The following is a 22,516-nucleotide window of genomic DNA, read 5'->3' as shown; positions in this document are numbered from 1 at the left end:
TTGGCTTGGTGCAACAAAGACCGCTTCTTGTCTGTTCATTGAGAACTCAGAACGGAAAGTTTTTTGATAATTTAAATACAATTTTTCTGACACAAAGTGCATTATTTTTTTTTAACATGCCTCAAAACAGCAGCTTGGAATTTTGGACATGCTCTCCCTGAGAGAACATTAGGAGGTTGATGTGGGCGGGGTTGAGGTGTGGGGGGGGGGGGGGGTGTAGGGGGTAGCGGGGGGTGTATATTGTAGCGTCCCGGAAGAGTTAGTGCTGCATGGGGTTCCGGGTATTTGTTCTGTTGTGTTTATGTTGTGTTACGGTGCGGATGTTCTCCCGAAATGTGTTTGTCATTCTTGTTTGGTGTGGGTTCACAGTGTGGTGCATATTTGTAACAGTGTTAAAGTTGTTTATACGGCCACCCTCAGTGTGACATCCACACAACGTCAGTATTGCTGAACACGGCCATAGATACCAGATACCAAAGACTTGTATTTGCCAAACACGTCCAACCACCCCTCCCACATAGATGTATCTATGCCAGAGTGCTTTTTAATATTACCGTTAAGGGTGTGCAGGCCTTCCAGTGCTTTGGCCAGGCTACTTTCTGCATCAGTGCAGTTTGGTATGAACATGCAACACTGTTCACCAAATATTGCGCACATGCCCCCTTTTTTTTCGTCATACGGTTTTGAAAAGCCATAAGGAAGGTGGCGGTGGCGAGTTGATTAGCAACGGCTTCAAGTCGTGGCCTGTGTAGTTGTCCAATCTTTGTACGTTGTGGTGGACGTTGTTTATTCTGTCAACATTCTTGTTAATCATACACCACCAGTAGACGTATGATTCAAATCCAGCTGCAACTTGATTTACCAATTTATAGTCGTCAGATATACTTCTTTGGACACCCATCAATATAAGTTGGATCTACAACACTTTTCCAGTTTACATCATGTCTAGTTATTTTCCAATGTTCAGATATCAAACTGTTCAGGCGTGTTAACAATTCTTGTATAAATATTGACACATTTACTATGTGTATGCAGTTATCTGATGATACGTTTCCTAACTGTTGTACAGAGCCTTGCATGTTAATGCAGGTATAATTAGCTTTTTTCACATATTTATCAAATATTGGTTTCTGTTTTGTCTCTTTAGCTACAGGGTCAATTTTGTTTTGCTCATTACTTCAATTCAACTTTTTTTTGACTCATCTTGAGTAATTGTCTGGGCTTATACATACAACACAATCAGTTTTTGTAGCCTTTTCCACTTGCTCCGCCATAAGGAACAAATTAATTACCAAAACAGGAACCAATTGTTATCAAACTTTGACACACCATCAAATTGTATGCTTACAACTTTGTCACAGTGGAATTTGTAGTGTGCTAGTTAACATGTCCCTTTGATAACACAAATACAATTCCAAATACTTTTTTTGTTTCCATTATATGACCTTTTTAAATACAATCCCAAATACTTTTTCCCATTATATGACCTTTTTACTATGTGCTAAGTGTACTCAGCTTGGTCTTTCCACTATCTTTCAAATGGTGTTAGTCCTGTTGTACTTGTAATGTTAATGTACATTTTTACTAAATCTTTGCATAATGCTTTTGCTACTGTCAGCACATTTGCTTTTCCTTTAGGAAATATTTCTATCTACTTTGAAAATGCATCTACTATGACCAGACAATAATGTTTTCCTTCACTCTTATTTAGTTAATTGCATAGATGTTTTATACAATTTTTTTTTTTATAAGAATTAAACTATAGGAAGTATAGTACTTCTGTATAAGGGTATTCATATCCCTCCTGTTGAGCCATGAGTTCAACCTTGGCTCAAAACTGCTACCCACTTATATAGATTTTTTGGTAAAATTAATTTATTGTCTGGACATACATACATGTCTTCTTTGATCAAGTGACTCCGTTTTTTTTTAATCCATTTATCTTTTTCTTTTGGAATACTTTGTTGTTGCATATCTTTTAGTATATCATTATTCATGTCACTAGTTTGTCGTTTGAAATTTGTATTTCCTTTTCTGTTGCTTGTTTTGCTGTTTTGTCAGCAAACACATTTCCTATTGATACTGTGTCTGTTCCTTTGGTGTGTGTCGCACATTTGCATATTGCTATTTTAGCTGGTAGCTGTACTGCTTCTACTAATTTTAATTTTTATTTATTTATTTTTTAATCAGTACAGCAGGTTTTCCTGTTGACGTTATCATTCCTATATTCCTCCAGTGTTGTGCAAATGTGTGCAAATGTGCACTGTTGAAAATGTATGTTGGCTATCTGTGTATATTGTGACTTTTTGATCTTTCATTACTTTACATGCTTCTATTAGTGCTTCTAGTTCTGCCGCTTGCATTGAGCAATTTGATGGTCATTTGATAGCTTTCAAAATGTTCGTTACTGTAACAACCGCACATTCTGTTCTATTTTTATTTCACAGAATGCTGCTTTAGCTTCTGAATTCCACTCTACAGATGATAAAAAATTTTCATTAATTTACTTAAAGGAGCTACTATTTCAGCATAATTTGGTATCCAACTTCTACAATAATTTGTTAATCCTAGAAATTACCTAATTTGCTTCTTTATTTGTGGTTTTTGTACTTGCCGTACTTAGTTTTTCTATTTTCCAAAATAGTGCGTCCATTTTTGTTTAGAGAACGTTCGAGATCCTTTACTTCTCATTTGCATAATTTGACTTTTATTTTGCTTATTTTGTGTCTTTCACTATGTAGATTATTTAATAACGCTAATGTTATTTTTCCTCCTAATTCAAATGTTATACATATTACTTTATGTATTTTTTAAGTAACGTTTTAAACTCACTTAACTTTCTATATGCCACTTAATCTATACTTTTACACTCAGAATTTACATTCTTCCCATTGTTTATATTTTTATTTGCAATTATTATTCAACAATATTCAAAGCAAACAGTTGTCTATCGCTAGGTGATAGTTTTCCTGATTGCCATACCTCCTTATTTATTCTATGTTATGTCCTTATCTTATCTTAGCTCAACACTCAGATGTATGGTGTTGCAAATGTCTAAAACATAATCTAACCTAAGAATGTTATACTACACTTCAAAGTTAAACCTACTTTAAACTTACATGTAAAAAATTCACTTTCACACCTCCTCCACTGCGCCACGCACACACACACACACACACACACGGTGGTGTGTAAGTGCGTGAGTGCACTCCTAGAGGGCAAAGGTCAGCAACACTTGAAGAGATTTCTCTTCTTTTTTTCTTTTTTCTCTCTTTTTTCCTCAGCTAATAACCATGTAACCCACTTTATCATTTTATCATACTATACATCTCAACTCTTATTATAGTTATTAATCTAGGTTTTTATTTATTCTATTATTAATTATACATATATATATATTTGTATATATAAAAGCGCTCTTTATATATCCAAACATACATGTATATCTTCTGTCTACCTTTTCTTCATCTCTTATTTCAATACCCCCATTATCTCTGTCGTACACATTAGTTTATTCCATTTTGCATTAATTCTTCTTATTGATTTCTTCCCATTTCTTCATCTATTTTTACTTTTATCTCATTTTAGTACTTTGAGATTTTTTCTCCTATTTGCTTTTTCTTTTAACCTATTTTTATTTGAACCTCCAGGGTTTTTACACAATTTGTACCTGGAAAGATACACACTTAAACACACACTAACAAACAAACAAACAAACAAACAAAGTTTGCAGCGATCTTACCATCAATGGCATACGCTGACAACATGACTAATTGGTGTCGTCTTTTAACAGTCATGCTGAGTTACTTAGATTGTAAATTTTTTTTCTCAGGACAGTTTCTTGCAAAATGTCCCTCTTTGCCACAACGCCAACACGCAGTCGGGTGTAACCGCTGACGTTGTGGTTGTTGTCTTCTATTTTGGTTTAAATAGATTGTAATAGACCATATTAGATCTGCGTTTCTTTGTGTCCCTCTTTCCATTTTGAGAATTTGGAGTAATCCGTCGTCCCCTACAGAGCCGAACTTATAAGGATTACTTTTGTCTTTTTTGTAAGATAGTGGTTTAATTTATTATTGTGGTACACGTCGCTTCTACTGGAGATGGTTCCCCAGTGGAGGTGTCTTGCCTAGAGCATCCACAATAATCCACTATTTACTTCTCACAACTTTAATATGGAGTGATAGCCTAATGGCGATTACTCTCACACACTCTCACATTCACACCTTTCAGTATATTGATCTACGGAAATTTCAATGTTTCATGAGGACCCCGTCGCCCTCCAGGTTATTGTTTTTTACGGACAAAATTCAGTTTTTATTCTGAATAGACCATTTTAGGTCTGTTGGACTCCGTCGTCCTCAGGATAATGGTTCACGGATATTTCAAATTATTGTGGGCCCCGACACCCCCTAGTATGTTTGTTTATGGATATTACGGATTCCAGTTTTCGCGGTTCCGTTTACCTGCAGTATATTGGCCTCTTCAGTTTTTATTTTAATTCAGTTTTTATTTAAAATTTTAATACTCACGGACGTTGGACTCCGACGTCCCTCTAATTATTTGGCCTTTTTACCTGTTAGAGCCTAGGATTTACAGGGTTTGTCTATGCGTCGTAACCCTCGTCACACGCTTTTTCTTAGTCGTTTCTTTCTTCGTCAATTTAAAACGTACTCACTGCTCTCTGCCTTCCTTCCTCTTGTCCTCGGATTTTCCGTCAGTCTTTCAATTCCAGCCCGAAATGAAGAAAAAGCAGTTCCTCAATCAGGATTTGGATGCCATGGTCTTTCTGGTTTCACTCACTCATGCTGGAATCGTCAGACGTGTTGGAATCCGGCTCGAAGGACCAATAAGATGTCACGTTCAAACACTGAGGACATCTATTAAACAAGACAAAAGGCAAGGAATCAAACAGTGACAGAATTCAATTTGGACTCAATATTGAGGAGAGACATGGCCACTGCACTCTCTGTACAGTCCTGCACCACGCTCTGACGAAGAAGGTTTTCGTCTCCTCTTTTATTTAGAGATTTCAATGTTTACGCAACAACACCTGTCTCAGCAGGAATGGGGAGTATGTAAACAGTCATTGTTTTCGGTCACATTGAAGACAAAAGAAGAAGATCCCTCAGGCTTGGGTTCGTCCTGGATTCAGCTTGGGCAGGTTTTCGAGGGCAATGGATGACCCCTCCCGTCTCATTCCATCGTCCACAGCGGAATCTTCCAAGCGTTTGGCTTGGTGCAACAAAGACCGCTTCTTGTCTGTTCATTGAGAACTCAGAACGGAAAGTTTTTTGATAATTTATATACAATTTTTCTGACACAAAGTGCATTATTTTTTTAACATGCCTCAAAACAGCAGCTTGGAATTTTGGACATGCTCTCCCTGAGAGAACATTAGGAGGTTGATGTGGGCGGGGTTGAGGTGTGGGGGGGGGGGGGTGTAGGGGGTAGCGGGGGGTGTATATTGTAGCGTCCCGGAAGAATTAGTGCTGCATGGGGTTCAGGGTATTTGTTCTGTTGTGTTTATGTTGTGTTACGGTGCGGATGTTCTCCCGAAATGTGTTTGTCATTCTTGTTTGGTGTGGGTTCACAGTGTGGTGCATATTTGTAACAGTGTTAAAGTTGTTTATACGGCCACCCTCAGTGTGACCTGTATGGCTGTTGACCAAGTATGATTTGCATTCACTTGTGTGTGTGAAAATCCATAGATAATATGGGATTGGGCTGGCACGCAAAAGCAGTGCCTTTAAGGTTTATTGGCGCTCTGTACTTCTCCCTACGTCCGTGTACCACTCCGTACAGCGGCGTTTTAAAAAGTCATAAATTTGACTTTTTGAAACCGACACCGATAATTTACGATATTACATTTTAAAGCATTTATCGGCCGATAATATCGGCAGTCCAATATTATCGGACATCTCTAATAACAAGTGTTCATGTCTTATATAGGGATCGTGAATGATAGACAGCACACCTCTCTCTATCTTGTTCGTATTTCTGGTATGGCTGATCTGATACTATGGTTAGAGTGCAGAAGTGTTACTCCAGTGACGTCAATCTACGGAAATTACCGAAGACGTCCGGAGCGGAACATTCAAAATGTCTGACTGAATTTGTGGCATTTTGTGACGTTTAGACGGTATTTTCACATACTTTGCTAATTGTAAATACAATTGAATATGGTTTAATGGATGCAGCGAAACACAATTAAGCATATAACTGTTTTTCCACTCTACTAGTACTTTAAGTCTCTGTGAAGAATGTACAGTGGTTTTAGAGTTGGGACACTAACTGTGTAACTTCAAACAGAAGCTATCAAGCACTGTGCTTACTGCGATGGTCACGTGATGAGGTGTTCAAGCGCACTGCTTAAATCTCTTAGGCAAATACGCTTTCAGACAGTCTCTGTTTTTAATTACAAAACCCAAAACCAGTGAAGTTGGCACATTGTGTAAATCGTAAATAAAAACACAATACATAGATTTGCAAATCCTTCTCAACCTTTATTCAATCAAATAGACTGCAAAGACATGATACTTAACGTTTGAACTGGAAAACTTTGTTATTTTTTTGCAAATATTAGCTCATTAGGAATTTGATGCCTGCAACATGTTTCAAAAAAGCTGGCACAAGGGGCAAAAAAGACTGAGAAAGTTGAAGAATGCTCATCAAACACTTATTTGGAACATCCCACAGGTGAACAGGCTAATTGGGAACAGGTGGGTGCCATGATTGAAAATGTGTGGCGCAATATGAAGCGTAAAACACCACAACGGAGACCCCGGACTGTTGAACAACTTAGGCTGTACACGTTTACTGAGTGTTGTTAAAAGGAAAGGCCATGTAACACAGTGGTAAAAATGCCCCTGTGGCAACCCTTTTGCAATGTGTTGCTACCATTAAATTCTAAGTTAATGATTATTTGCAAGAAATAACAAAGTTTTCCAGTTCGAACATTAAGTATCTTGTCTTTGCAGTCTATTCAATTGAATATAAGTTGAAAAGGATTTGCAAATCATTGATTCTGTTTTTATTTACGAATTACACAACGTGCCAACTTCACTGGTTTTGAGTTTTGTAAATTGCCGCTGCAAAATAACTCAAACATAGGGCCAGACAAAGTTGCAAATTGTAGCATACCGCCGTGAGGTTGAAGAGACACGACAGTGTGACGTTCTGTGCCGTAAATCACTGTTCCTCTTTCTTGTTATACAGAATTGATACAGTATTATGCATTGTTGTAAATAGCCAAACATTCTCCATATTGTGTGTGTGATGTATTGCAGTAGGTATGTTGGCATGCTTACATCCTTTTTGAGGTATGAATATGCAATGCATGCACTTTCAGAGCAGCAGTTGAACTTTCATAAACTCAAATCTGACTGACTCGGCAGTGTGCTGGAGCTCGGTCATGGCACTGTTTACACCCACCATGAGGATTAGCGAGGGCTTAGCCAGTGTGCCAGTCTCAGTCCCTGTGCCGCCACCACCACCTTTCCCTTGGCGTGTGCACGGTCCCTCCTCACCAATTGGCATGGTAAGGTGAACTAGCCTCTGATTGATGGGCACTGTTTCAGCCCACGACGGTATACTTCCCTAAAGGCCCGTGCATCCTTTTCCCCCTTTTCTCCCGGCTGCTGTTTTGGCACCGGCGCCTACCTCATCTTCCAACGAAAAGCTCTGGTGAGGCACATCAATTACAAAGAGCCACCGCCCCTCTTTTTTTTTTTCTCCTCCTTCGCCAACACCATGCCAGTCTGTCTGCAGCCATTTCATGAGGATGCAAATAAGTGTGTTTTTTTTTAATCATGTTCCCAAATTGATCTTTGTACATGCACAAATGCCCACATGTACACACACACACACACACACACACATATATAATAGTGTGCGCTCTCACGGGCAGGTCATAATGGTTGGTGGGAAAATCCTCCCCAGAGAGTCCTCACTGGCACGGGCTCAGCTGTTCACTGGGCTCAGGTGGGTGTTTGTATTTCCTCTCATCAAGTTGCTTAATTACCTATTGGAGATAAAATGTACACATCGTTAAAAGACAGCATTGATCAAGATTTTTGAATTTTTGCTGTATTTTTTTTTTTTTTTGTAGTGAGCCATAATCAAAACTGATGAAAATTAGATTGCTACAGTGCAGCAATTGTGCGCCATCTGGCGTGTCCATCAGGCATTACAACATAAAATTCATATTTAAAAAAAAAAAAATCAAAATACATAATTTAAATATGTGTTATATTGTAAACCAAACACGGAGATAATCAGCCAACGTATTCCAGGCTAAGTTTGTAAGAAACAAAATAAAATGTGCTTTCCTCGTTTTATGAGCATTACGGTAGACTACGGAAGCCGGGTTGCAGCGGGGAAGACGAGCTCGCACAATGGCGGCGGGGCCTAGTGTGGCTATGCAGGGAAGTCCCGCAACGGAACTTTCCCTCTCCGTTCCCCAAGGTGGGACCCAGTCCCACTTGGACCGGGTCAAAACTGAAGAGGTGACGGGTAAGCTGAGACTCTGGTGTTTTTTTTTCTCTCTCTCCGCCGTGACCGCTAGGCTAATTTCGGCTAAAAACAATGCGAGTTTAGCTAACAATAAGTTAGCCAACAATGTTCCGTTTGTGAATTATTATTTACATTTCACTACAGTTGCAACATAAATATGCTGCTTAAGTGCGTGTATTCTCCATAATAACACTAGATGATGCTCTCTCGTACTTAAACAGTAGTAAACATGTCAGTACTAGATGTGTAGCAGTAGGGAGTGAGTAACCTGTACTACTTCTGCACCCAAGTGGCAGTAAAATGTTAAAATACCAACACAAATGTAATAATTCTTAATTTTTAAATAAAAAATAATTTAATATCGTCAATATTTTGTGGTATACACATTAATTTGGGGGTTTCCCTTCATTTAAATATATAACAAACATTTTTGGTCAATTTAATTTATTGTTGATATATAGTAGGTCCATCCATCCATCCATCCATCCATCTTCTTCCGCTTATCCGAGGTCGGGTCGCGGGGGCAGTAGCCTAAGCAGGGAAGCCCAGACTTCCCTCTCCCCAGCCACTTCGTCCAGCTCTTCCTGTGGGACCCCGAGGCGTTCCCAGGCCAGCCGGGAGACATAGTCTTCCCAACGTGTCCTGGGTCTTCCCCGCGGCCTCCTACCGGTCGGACGTGCCCTAAACACCTCCCTAGGGAGGCGCTCGGTTGGCATCCTGACCAGATGCCCGAACCACCTCATCTGGCTCCTCTCGATATATATGTATATATATATATATATATAGTAGGTATTACATTGATTAGTGGTTTTGTCGTTTTGGTCCTCATCTTTTTGTTTTGGTTCAAACCCCAGATCTGATTGTGTGTGTGATGTATAGTTAATTCCCAAAACTAGTCGGATATATTTTTTACTTGAAAAAACATTACCATGTCCTGATAAATTTGAGTGGAGAGCCAATGGATACTTAATTGTCTTCTGTTTGCAAAATGTGATGGTCGTTTTTCTATTTTTCTACGATAAACTTCAATACAACTTAGGGCTGCAACTAACAACTAATTTGATAATTGATTAATCGATTAATAATCGGATAAAAGAGACAAACTACATTTCTATCCTTTCCAGTATTTTATTGAAGAAAAAAAACAGCATACTGGCACCATACTTATTTTGATTATTGTTTCTCAGCTGTTTGTAAATGTTGCAGTTTATAAATAAAGGTTTATTTAAAAAAAAAAGAAAAAAAAAAAGAGTAGCCTCTGCATGCGCATAGCATAGATCCAACGAATCGATGACTAAATTAATCGCCAACTATTTCTATAATTGATTGTAATCAATTAGTTGTTGCAGCCCTAATACAGCTAGATCACATCAAAAAAGCGACTTTTACGGTTCATTTCGAACATGCTTAAAGTTTCAACGTGCTATATCACAATTTCCAGTTTTTCTTTACAAGTCTGTAAAAGAGTAGGAAGAAGCAGAGCTTATTCAATCCTACCCCTTTTCCATGTTATAGCAATTACTAACATATTTGTTCGCTTCCTGTTCTTAATTTGTTCACACTTTAACTCCATAAATAATAAATGATAGAATTATCGGGAAAATAAATAGTTACCGTATTTTTCGGAGTATAAGTCGCACCTGCCGAAAATGCATAATAAAAAAGGAAAAAAACATATATAAATCGCACTGGAGCCCGGCCAAACTATGAAAAAAAACTGCGACTTATAGTCCGAAAAATACGGTAAATAAGTTGTAATTAACCTCGTGAGATGAATCAAATTATCTCATTTTCATTAAGCTTCAAAATGTTTGTACTGTGTAAACACTTTGATTTTTAACAGTTTCTTAAATTGGATCATATTAGTACTTTTTGACTTCTTTGCTTAATCCATTCCATAATTCAATTCCACATACTGATATACTGAAGGTTGTAAGTGTCGTGCGTGCATACACATGTTTTAAATTACACTTTTTCTAAGGTCATATTTCTCCTCCTTTTTTTTTTTAGAAGAAATGTTGTACATTATTGGGTAGCAGGTTATATAGTTTGGCTTATGGATCATTTTGGCTTTTTGCAAATTCACCAAATCATTTAGTTTCAGTATTTTTGATTCAATAATGAAATTAAAGGGTTTGAATGTTCTCTATATTATGCTAACTGACCTCTTTTGTAACACGGTTAGTGAACAAAGTGTTCTTTTGTAGTTATTTCCCCATATTTTTACACAAAAACTCAGGTACGGTAGAACAAGCGTGCAGGAGAGAATATGGAGTGAGTTTTTATCTAATACTTATTTTGCTTTATTCAATGTTGACATATTTCTTGTCACCTTGTGTTGTATTTATGTGATTTCCAGATTTAATCAATTATTAAACACAAATATTTGGTTTCTTTTACGCTGTCAATATCTTCTCTGTCTTTTTGTATTTGTTTTTGTCTTTCTTGTCTACTGTTACCGAATAACATTTTTTGGTTTTACTGAGAATCAAAGATAGTCTGTTTTTGTCAAACCATCTCTTTAATTTTTTAATTTCTTCTGTTATCATTTGTATTGGCTTCAGCAGTAATTCTAACTTTAAGTCCTTTATCACCTTACAAAGCTCGTATACATATAAAGATTAAACAATTTTGGACCCAGTATTGATCCCTTGGGTACGCCGCAGGATATATTTAGCGTTGTAGACGTATGTTTGCCCAGCTTCATGTATTGCTCCCTACTGGTTAAGTAGCTTCTTGCCCAGTTTAAGAGTAGGCCACTAATGCCATACTGTTCTAATTTGTTAATTAAGATATTTTATGAAAAACAGAAACATCAAACATACAGTCCCCACACAAAAATGCTCCAACAGAGCTTTGAGCGCTGGCTAACTGAAAGCAAATATAATAAACCAGTATTACATTAAGATTAAGTGTACACAAACATGAAGTTTATTTGTTGTTTTTCCAGAAGCTGAGAAGCAGAGTCGCATTGCGGTCTTGCTGGAGAGGCTTCACGCCAAACACAATGCTGCCCGCCCGTGGCAGGAGACCTCGAAAGTTGTACGTCAGGCCATGGTAAGACAACACGATAGTACAAGATGGTAGAAGTCTCATTTCTAATTGAAAACAAAACATTTAAAGGTACCATATGTAGAAATGTAATGTCAAGTCATCACTAAATTGCCCTGATATCACAAAAGGCATTAATAAATCATGTTATTTTTGAATAACTCTATAACTGATAACAGTAATTCAGCCGGGATATGTTAATTTCAAAATTAGATTTACAGCCCCGAAATATTGTTATTGTTTTCATTTTGATTTCCCGCCCTCCACCATTTGACCAATTATAAAGTCTGTGAGTGTGTCACATCCAGGTTGCCAGTTACGCACCGCCATCATCGTCTAGCTACTGCCACTGGTAAAGTTACTAAACATGTCAGACCTTAGTAACTCTAAAAGGCGTTGTTACGATTCTCAACTTATTCATGACAAAGCCAGAAACAAAACAAAGGTTTGTATCGGGGATGCCTTTGAATAATGGAGAAGATTTTTTCATCTGACGCCAAACTTGCTCATTTCCTCCTTGATAGATTAGTAAGGCATTTACATTTTCTTAATACATGTAATAAATGGAAATGGACATTTCGTATGTAAACTATATTGTCCAATACAGTATGTTCGTGCAACAAATGCTTAGTGTGATGGTGCTTAGCTCCTAGTGTAATGCTTAGCATGCTACCCCGGTCAATGACACATCGATATATAGGCTAACGGAGGGAATATATACCCGCTGGCCTGTATGTCGATGTGTCATCCAACTGACAGGGCAAAATATTTTTTCGACCAATAAAACCTATGTGGATATGAGTAGTGTCAGTGCCTATTTCGTTCTCAATATGCTGATACGCTGAGAAAAATGGGTTCCAACATTAGCACGGCTAATTGCGGTTTCTGTTACTGTATGTGCAGCAGACACATCTGGGGTGGGTATTTGCTTGGCACAATATAATGCATTACATGTATTGATTTTCTACTTTGTGGTAGTAGGTATGATTTATGAGTATGAATTATGCGTAACGTAGGTTGGCTCATAGAATCACACTCTGTAAGATGGTGATGTGCGTAAATGGAAGAGAATGCAGTGCCTCAGGTTGGATGCAACATGGAGTTATGCTGAACGAAATGTGGTGGTAATTTTACTGTTGGTCAGGAACAAGCGGTAGGAAATGGATGGATGGATGGATGGGCCTTGGCTTGCTATCAAAGTAGGCCTATGCGATATATAATATATTATTATACATAATATATTTCGATGGTGGTCCGTGCGGTCTAACTAGGCATTTTAGCAGGCTAAGGCCAATAATATGTCCCAACTCCCGAAGAAAATATTGCTGCGTAACTTTACAAATACATTTGGCTAATCGACATCAGTAAAATGTGGCATAATTACTTAGTAAACCATCTTGCAATAAGCATAAACGAGAGAAACCTACAGCGTAGGACTCGTCGATTGCCATTTGAAGTTCCTTGGAGTAGGATTCGGATGAGTATCTGGCAACCTCAGGTATGGAGAGTGGGAGAGGACTACAGAATTTTGACAGTGATTGCAGTACCATTTCTGGCCACATTACTACATATGGCTCCTTCAAGTCATGTCCATTCAAACTGCTCAACTCTTTTGTTTCGTAGGAGAAACGCGGTATGATGAACGCTTCCGGCCACCAGCTGCTGCTCACTTGTTTGGAGACCCTGCAGAGGGCGCTGAAAGGTCAGCATGTCAACTTTGAAGAATGCTTGTGAATAAAGTCATATTCCTTTCTCGTTAGAATATCGTTAATATTTCAATTAATGTTTATATTTTTGTGTTGTGCAATATAATTGTTTATAAATTACCATATACTTGCTCTCCAAATTATTAATAAAGTTAATAATTAACTTGTTATACATAATGTCCCGCATATTATTGTAGTAATTATACCATACGCATTGGTTGATACAATGGCAATTAAGGATGTTCTGATCAGGGCTCAATGTTGCAGATTCCAATACCAGTATTGATACCGATTATGGCTGGGCGGTATACCGGTATTACAGTTAATACCGGCATATTTTAGAAAGAGATATATGTTTGAGACAATACAGCCATTCCGGTATCTTTTGATGTGCCGTTGTTATGGCTGTTTGCGGCCAGTGCGGCGGCGCGCACTGGCAGGTATATTAGCTGAGGAAGGGTCTGAAATCGCTACTGTGCATTGCCGACACCGACGCCCCACCCCTTTCGCCTCCGTACACAGCCGATGTTCCCGCATCGTAGCTCCGGAGGCTGGCGGCTCGTCTTTATTAACCAGAGGTAACACAAGCCGTTGAAAAGATTCAACAGAACAGCCGTCAGAGCCAACTTACTGCCGCTGCTAACTGTTAAAGCTAACAAAAACAGTTCAGCTGAAAGCCTCGCTGAAGTCACATGTCGCTCGGCAACAGACACCACCTTTTAGAGGCACACGCACGCATACGCTGCTCTCAAAAAATTCTCTCAACTGCATATGACATATATTTAAAGTTTTTTTTAAAGTAACGCATTCATTACTTTCCTCTAGTATTTAAATTACATTGATTAAGCAGTAATTATGTTAGTAATTAAGTTTTTTTTTGGTGAAGTAATGAGTAACTATATAGATTTTTAAAGTAATTTTCAGAACACTGGTAGTACTAATAGTAATGTGTTGTTGAGTTTAAACTAAACACTTTGCACGTTTTGTTCAAATACCGATATATATTGCGATACGGCCTAAAAATACAGAGATGTCAGATTGCATCTATTAAGTGTTCATTTTTCAATGTATTTATGGTGAGTGCTATTAACAATTTAACAATAATCTACACAATATTCAAACACATTTCTTATCCTCATTTGTTACATACCATACAATTGTTTAAAGAAAATAATGTAAATAGTACACTATAAATAAACAAAAGCAATAACTACTTCTCATTTAAATCCTTTGGTTTTTGCCCTCAATGTACTCTTGTGTCCGAGGAGTTATCCCCTGAGTGGAGAAAAAAAAATAGATTTAGAAAAAAATTTAATATTGACCTGATACTACCGTTGGTTTCATTGTGTGTAAAATGTTTAGCCTTGTCCTCCATTGATACTTAAGATACTATGACATGTAGTGTATTTGCTGTAATGGAGGTGTTTGTCCTCCACACTGTGTATGGAGACATATAATAAGCTGGTAGCTTGTCAATCGGTGGACTAAAAATAAATAATTGTCAGCCAAATCACCTAATCACTGTTTGTGATCCGCATTAAAGGAAATAATTGGCAAATGCGATCACATACATTTTTTAAGAAAATCGGCTGATACTGATTGGTGGTAAAGCATTACGTACTTTTGTATGTTTGGGTTCCGGGAAATAATTTTGAGTCTTGAGCTGAAAAATGCTAAACTTTTTTTTCTATACATTTTTGGCAAGTGAGATTCCATAATGAAAGTATTTTGTCTCCCTTTATTTTCAGTCTCATCTTTACCCTCCATGACAGATCGTCTCGAGTCCATCGCAAGACAAAACATGTATGCACCAAATTTTCATTTTATCTGTTGACATTATAATTATTATTTAAAATGTAACTACTTCCTCGTCGTGTTTTTTAATTATGACTACTCTTGTCTGTGCAGGCTGGGCTCCCACCTGAGCCCATCTGGAACCGAGTGTTACATCACCTCAGATATGTTTTACGTGGAGGTGCAGCTCGACAGCGCTGGTCAGCTTGTGGACGTCAAAGTTGCTCATCAAGGAGAAAACCCTACGGTCAGTCCATTACGTAAAAAAAATCTACATATATAGTTTGGATGAAGATGCTTACAGAATGTTTGTTACAGAGCTGCCCCGAGTTGATTCAACATCTAAGGTAAGCATTATTAGCATTAAGACTTCCCCAATGTAATAGTTATTTGATGTTTAATGTGTTGATGTTGTTTTATTTTATTTGCTGCGCTGTTACTTTTCACAGATTCAAGTGTGAGATTATCATTTTTCAGACGCGTAAATATATTCATTATGTGGCTTATAATAAAGGGAGAAGAACTTTGAGGAGTTTTCCAAACATCTTAAGGGACTTGTTGACCTTTACAAGCTTCCCGGAGACAAGTAAGTATAAATGGGACAACACTTTATTGTGTCAATTTGTTGGAATGTATTTGTGACTGAAGTTTCTGTCTGGCAGTAAATTGAAAACCAAGATGTATATCGCGCTGCAGTCTCTGGAGCTCGATCTCACTAAGATGATGCACATGTTCCGGTGAGTTTACATTTGACCCAACATACTCATACCGTCTATTACAGTGTTTGTCACGGACCTTCAATGTACATGTGGTGTTGGGTTGGAGAGGTTGGGTGGGGCTAGCGGCTAATTTCGCTTCACAGTGCAGCTTCTAAATCACTAATCCACACCTCAACGGCGGCAAATAAACTATGTTTCTTACAACAATATTATCACTGAAGAATGAGGAATAGCTAAACAAGCTACATTACACACCATAGGAAGATAAGATAATTGCGAACCCCGAGCTCTTGAATGTAAACAAAAGTGGTCGGATCGATACAAATATCGACAGTAACGATACCAAGTATAGTATCGCATATGGTCGATACTACAGTGGTTAGAGCAATATTTCTTATTGTCAAAAATATTTTGTCGTTTTTGTTATTGTTTACAACTGCAGGAAGTTAAGTCCCTGGAAAAAGAAGGACTTTAAGAGCAAAAAACTAATAATTGAAATCATAGTCAATAGTAGTAAATCATTGCATTCGGTCTCCCCTAGAGGGGGGGGGGGGGGGGGGGGGTTACCCACATATGCGGTTCTCTCCAAGGTTTCTCATAGTCATTCACATCGACGTCCCACTGGGGTGAGTTTTTCCTTGCCCTTATGTGGGCTCTGTACCGAGGATGTCGTTGTGGCTTGTGCAGCCCTTTGAGACACTTGTGATTTAGGGCTATATAAATAAACATTGATCGATTGATTGATTTAAATATTCATTGATATTGTAACACGCCCATCATGTGTTTTTGTCTGATTATAATTGTGATCAAAAATGGAATCGTTCAATGATCTATAACATTTTAAGTATCAGTATAAGCATTGGTATGGCCAACACTGCACCTGTAACTACTTGGTATTGGATCGATACCCAGATTTGTAGTATCGCTCAAAACCAATGTGAAGTAGCTAAACAACAGAAGAATATGTGCTTATTACATTTTAACATAAGTTTAGATAGAAACATGTTATAACAGAAAGTAGACATATTAACAGTAAATTAGCGCATGGGTTAGTAATAGTTTTGACAAAATAGTACACTGGAAATGACGCAATATTTTACCACGTTCGTCAGCAGCCAAATTAGGAGCTTTTGTAACCCGTTTTGAAATGGTCCTGTGATAATTTACACACCAAACAAATATATGGTGATATATATCATTATTTCAATTTTAATAACTCGCCATGATGCAAAAGTCTGTTTGCGTCTATTTTGGTTTGTGTCATAAGAAATGAGCTCAATTATCTTGTGATTTTTATGTTGTCACGTTATTTAACAAAAGAACTCGCCGGCAATTATATATATATATATACTAAAAAAAACATCCATGATGTGTTCTGAGCTCCAGGTAAGTGTGCGCTGATTTTAAAGATACACATAATTGTAAAAGTAATATTTCACAATATTGTATTTTCAACCTCCCAGGGGGTGATCAAGGGTGATGGGTCAAATGCAGAGAATAATTTCGCCACACCTAGTGTGTATGTGACAATCATTGGCACTTTAACTTTTTAACTTAAATGTACGGTAGTTGTTGATGAAGTACCCAGCATGCCTTGTGGGCAGTTTGTAAAACAGAGTTAAAGTTACGTGTTTGTTGTGAGAGCTTGGTTGATTGTTAACCACATAGAATTGTAGTTCATCATGGTTGTGTGTTAAATGACCTGTTACAGGAGTTAGTGAGTAGGACTGTTGTTCTGTTTGATGACAGACCAATCCAGTTGCTGCCTTTCCCTTGCAAATTGAGGAGCACCTTCCTGTGACGAGTAACAATGCCATCTACTGTGCAGAGTTGTAACTACAAGTCACTCAGACAGAACTATTATAGGCTGAATCCCTATTCACCCGTGTCTTAGCTTATTGTCCTCGGTTTTGCTCGATGACGTCAAGCAAGCAGTGTCCCAATTCTTGGGTAAGGCGAAAGGAAAAAGCAAAGTGCTAAAAAGTTTATAGTCCTCGAAACTTGGAACCAAGTGTTAGGGGAAAAAAGGCTGAGCATCAATGTTAGCATTTCAAAGCATCAGATTCTCACAGTAATTAATGCCTGACACTCCATGTAAATATTACCACGTTTTAAATGTTTTTGTTTTAAAATTGCTCATCATTTGAGCTAAACACTACTAACTAGTAAACTACGTTGTCATGAGAAAAACAGCAAGCTGACTTTAGAAAAAATGACTACCGTATTTTTCGGAGTATAAGTCGCTCCGGAGTATAAGTCGCACCGGCCGAAAATGCATAATAAAGAAGGAAAAAAACATATAAGTCGCACTGGATTATAAGTCGCATTTTTTGGGGAAATGTATTTGATAAAACCCAACACCAAGAATAGACATTTGAAAGGCAATTTAAAATAAATAAAGAATAGTGGACAACAGGCTGAATAAGTGTATGTTATAGGACGCATAAATAACCAACTGAGAACGTGCCTGGTATGTTAACGTAACATATTATGGTAAGAGTCATTCAAATAACTATAACATATAGAACATGCTATACGTTTACCAAACAATCTGTCACTCCTAATCGCTAAATCCCATGAAATCGTATACGTCTAGTCTCTTACGTGAATGAGCTAAATATTATTATTTGATATTTTACGGTAATGTGTTAATTTCACACATAAGTCGCTCCTGAGTATAAGTCGCACCCCCGGCCAAACTATGAAAAAAACTGCGACTTATAGTCCGAGAAATACGGTACATTTTATGAATAATTAGACAGCTAATTTTCTTTTAAAATGAACATTAGCCATGTTTAGAATTTTTAAATCGCTCATCAGGACAATCAACTAATGCAACCAATTTACATATTGTAGCTTTTGAATACTTTGACGTTCGCTTTTTATAACTGAAATCTAATGTAGTACGTTACAGTGTAGTACTGTATGTTTACTGCCTGCGTCACAGACACCAAATAGCTTGAGGTGATGAAGTAGTGGGAAACGGGTGGCGTCTCATTTCTTTGGGGTATTTTTTACCACTTCATCTTGGGAAGGGAGAAGGGGAGAAGTGTGATTCAGCCATATTGAAATGTTGTAATGTTTGTGAGTGCCAAATCTTTCTTTGGCCGTCAAAATATATCTGTGAATGCAAAGGAAAGACTATATCAGTGTTTCTCAAACTGTGTTATGTGGGCTTTATCTAGTGGTATGCCAAATAATTGCTTAATTCAATGGTTCCCAAACTTCATCCCACAGGGTTTATTTTTACTACCTGAAGTGTGTAATTTTGCATATGTGTTGACATTTGATGGATGAGGTCAACTGCGATTATCATTGACCAAGTGCCTTCCGCAATTTCAGGGTGCGCAGACTCAATATGTAGGTACTAATTCAGACAACCTTCCCATTTCATGGTCCAATTAATCAAAAACCAACACAGAATTTTAAAACATGGGATACAAAAACACACAACTTGCCCACTGAACTATGTGGACATTATAAAAAATGTCTAATAGTACCATACACAATTGAAAAATACACCCATTTAACAAGCCTGATGGGTGATATGCAAAACACTCTCCACACTTCGACATGTTTGACACATTTTAGTTGCTTGAAGGACATCAATAGAAAATGAATGGATGAATGGACATTTCTGATTGATTACAAAACGTTGAGGTTGTCATGGAAATAAACAACGTAGTCAATGTTTTATCGTTTATACTTCCTATTGTAGTGATGAGATTGTCGACGTGTTGTTGTTCAGCCTGCTCACTAAAGCTTGTTTTAATTCATGCTTTACCAAACTGACATGTCTCTGATCGTATCCTAATGATATTGTCAATCCGACATCTTTTATTTTTTTGTACAAAATGATTGTTGTTACCTGCTGTGTCGCAAAAAAAGTGTCTGTGTGTGTGTGTGCGTGTTGAGTGTGCGTGACGCTCACGCGCGGGTCCACATGACAGCGTATTGGCAAGTTTCCTCGAAGATTGGGCTTTAATGCTAATTGTACTGAATTTTTACATGTTTGGCAAACTTCCCTCTTTAATTTGGTATTACATATACAGTATATGCATGCTTAAATCATTGTGATCGCCGTTCCGTGGGAAAGCATTTGTTGATCTCACACACGCACAATGACATAATCATTTGGAAAAATAGGAAATACGTTTTTTCCTTGACTTGTAACTACAAGTTACTGTAACCTTTCTCATATAGTTAGTTAGTGTCGGGATTTAGATATTGAATCCATTTAAATTCTTCATCTAATTACATTGTTTTTATATTTACATTACAGGCAGTATATGTATGTGTTTGTATATATATATATATATATATATATATATATATATATATATATATATCCATCCATCCATCCATCCATCCATCTTCTTCCGCTTATCCGAGGTCGGGTCGCGGGGGCAGCAGCCTAAGCAGGGAAGCCCAGACTTCCCTCTCCCCAGCCACTTCGTCCAGCTCCTCCCGGGGGATCCCGAGGCGTTCCCAGGCCAGCCGGGAGACATAGTCTTCCCAACGTGTCCTGGGTCTTCCTCGTGGCCTCCTACCGGTCGGACATGCCCTAAACACCTCCTTAGGGAGGCGCTCGGGTGGCATCCTGACCAGATGCCCGAACCACCTCATCTGGCTCCTCTCGATGCGGAGGAGCAGCGGCTTTACTTTGAGCTCCCCCCGGATGACAGAGCTTCTCACCCTATCTCTAAGGGAGAGCCCCGCCACCCGGCGGAGGAAACTCATTTCGGCCGCTTGTACCCGTGATCTTGTCCTTTCGGTCATAACCCAAAGCTCATGACCATAGGTGAGGATGGGAACGTAGATCGACCGGTAAATTGAGAGCTTTGCCTTCCGGCTCAGCTCCTTCTTCACCACAACGGATCGATACAGCGTCCGCATTACTGAAGACGCCGCACCGATCCGCCTGTCGATCTCACGATCCACTCTTCCCTCACTCGTGAACAAGACTCCGAGGTACTTGAACTCCTCCACTTGGGGCAAGATCTCCTCCCCAACCCGGAGATGGCACTCCACCCTTTTCCGGGCGAGAACCATGGACTCGGACTTGGAGGTGCTGATTCTCATCCCAGTCGCTTCACACTCAGCTGCGAACCGATCCAGTGAGAGCTGAAGATCCTGGCCAGATGAAGCCATCAGGACCAAATCATCTGCAAAAAGCAGAGACCTAATCCTGCAGCCACCAAACCGGATCCCCTCAACGCCTTGACTGCGCCTAGAAATTCTGTCCATAAAAGTTATGAACAGAATCGGTGACAAAGGGCAGCCTTGGCGGAGTCCAACCCTCACCGGAAACGTGTCCGACTTACTGCCGGCAATGCGAACCAAGCTCTGACACTGATCATACAGGGAGCGGACCGCCACAATCAGACAGTCCGAAACCCCATACTCTCTGAGCACTCCCCACAGGACTTCCCGAGGGACACGGTCGAATGCCTTCTCCAAGTCCACAAAGCACATGTAGACTGGTTGGGCAAACTCCCATGCACCCTCAAGGACCCTGCCGAGAGTATAGAGCTGGTCCATATATATATATATATATATATATATATATATGTATATACCGGTATATATAGTGGTGGTACTTGAAAAGCCAAGTATTTTCTGAGGTGGCAACCACCTCCATAATAGGTACATTTTTTTTTTCTCTTTAGGTTGGCAACCAATGCTAATATAGTGGAGACAATTCTACATGGTAGTGTGGGCCTGCTGACAGCCAGAAGTGGTGGCCATCTTGTCTCCCTTCAGTGTTATGTCTCTCCGTATGACATATTTGAGGAGGTAATGGGCGTCCACCCTAACCTGACAGACGCTAATGGTAAGTACACAGAGACAGTGATACTCATCTTCCACTTTGGTGCTATTGCTTGTTCTTTTAAAACCAACTCTTTACACAGTGCCACGCTCACTGGGTGTCAGTGTTTCGGTCACTATCGAGGGGACGCCCAACACCTGCAAGCTTCCTATTGCGCCACTTATCACCGGCTCTCACCCAGTGGACAACAAAGGGTAAGGGGTAGGCTTTTAATAGCTTCCTGTCTGCTATTTGTATGTTAACTTTAGATCATTTTTATCGTTTTGTTTTTTTAATAATCATTCACTGTATGAATGTGAGATGTTTTGTCAGGTTCAAACACTGATGACATCTATTAAACGAGACAAGAAGCAAGGAATTAAACAGAGACATAATTAAATTTGGCTCAATTTGAGGGGAAACGTCTGGGCTGTACTCTTGTACAGTCTCCAGCACGCTCTGGCGAAAGATTGTACGCCACCTCTTTTTATTTGGACTTTCCCTGTTTACATAACAACAGCTGTTTCTAAAGGAATGGGGGGTATGTAAACAGCCATTTTTCGGTCACATTAACACAAAAGAAAAAGATGCCTCGGGCTTGGACTGGTCCTGGATCGAGCTTGGGCAGGTCTTGGATCAAAATAGATAACCCCTCCCATCTCCTCCCATCGTACACGATGGAATTTTACAAGCCTTTGGATTGGTACAACAAAGACAGCCTCTTGTCTTTTCACTGGGAATTCAGAGAACGTAAAGTTTTTTGATCATTTACATGCAATTTTTCTGACATATTCCTGATGTCATCAGAAATGATTCTTGCACACAACTAAGGTTTTCTAGTTTTATTCCAGTTCATTGGAAAAGAGGAACACATTTTTAAGCTATGCTTAAAAAGTAGGCTACTCATTCACACACTGAAATCT

General features: G+C 38.8%; 1 protein-coding gene across 3 annotated transcripts in view; it reads left to right on the top strand.

Moving 5' to 3' along the window:
* Positions 1–22,516, top strand: part of med1 (mediator complex subunit 1) — a 97,833-nt gene that overhangs the window by 64,703 nt on the left and 10,614 nt on the right. For 2 of the 3 annotated variants that reach the window (XM_061966656.2, XM_061966657.2), the window contains exons 4-12: positions 11,465–11,571; positions 13,189–13,267; positions 15,020–15,074; positions 15,180–15,312; positions 15,384–15,412; positions 15,580–15,651; positions 15,728–15,802; positions 21,454–21,617; positions 21,697–21,808. In XM_061966656.2, the coding sequence (XP_061822640.1) occupies positions 11,465–11,571; positions 13,189–13,267; positions 15,020–15,074; positions 15,180–15,312; positions 15,384–15,412; positions 15,580–15,651; positions 15,728–15,802; positions 21,454–21,617; positions 21,697–21,808 (826 nt within the window). Of the gene's footprint in view, positions 1–8,383; positions 8,515–11,464; positions 11,572–13,188; positions 13,268–15,019; positions 15,075–15,179; positions 15,313–15,383; positions 15,413–15,579; positions 15,652–15,727; positions 15,803–21,453; positions 21,618–21,696; positions 21,809–22,516 lie in introns of those variants that run through there. The other variant, XM_061966658.2, reaches the window with a different exon arrangement.

Source organism: Nerophis lumbriciformis, linkage group LG11 (genome assembly GCF_033978685.3).
Source record: "Nerophis lumbriciformis linkage group LG11, RoL_Nlum_v2.1, whole genome shotgun sequence".
NCBI lineage: Eukaryota > Metazoa > Chordata > Actinopteri > Syngnathiformes > Syngnathidae > Nerophis > Nerophis lumbriciformis.
Note: the sequence above shows the minus strand (reverse complement) of the source record. Positions and strands in the feature narration are given on the sequence as shown.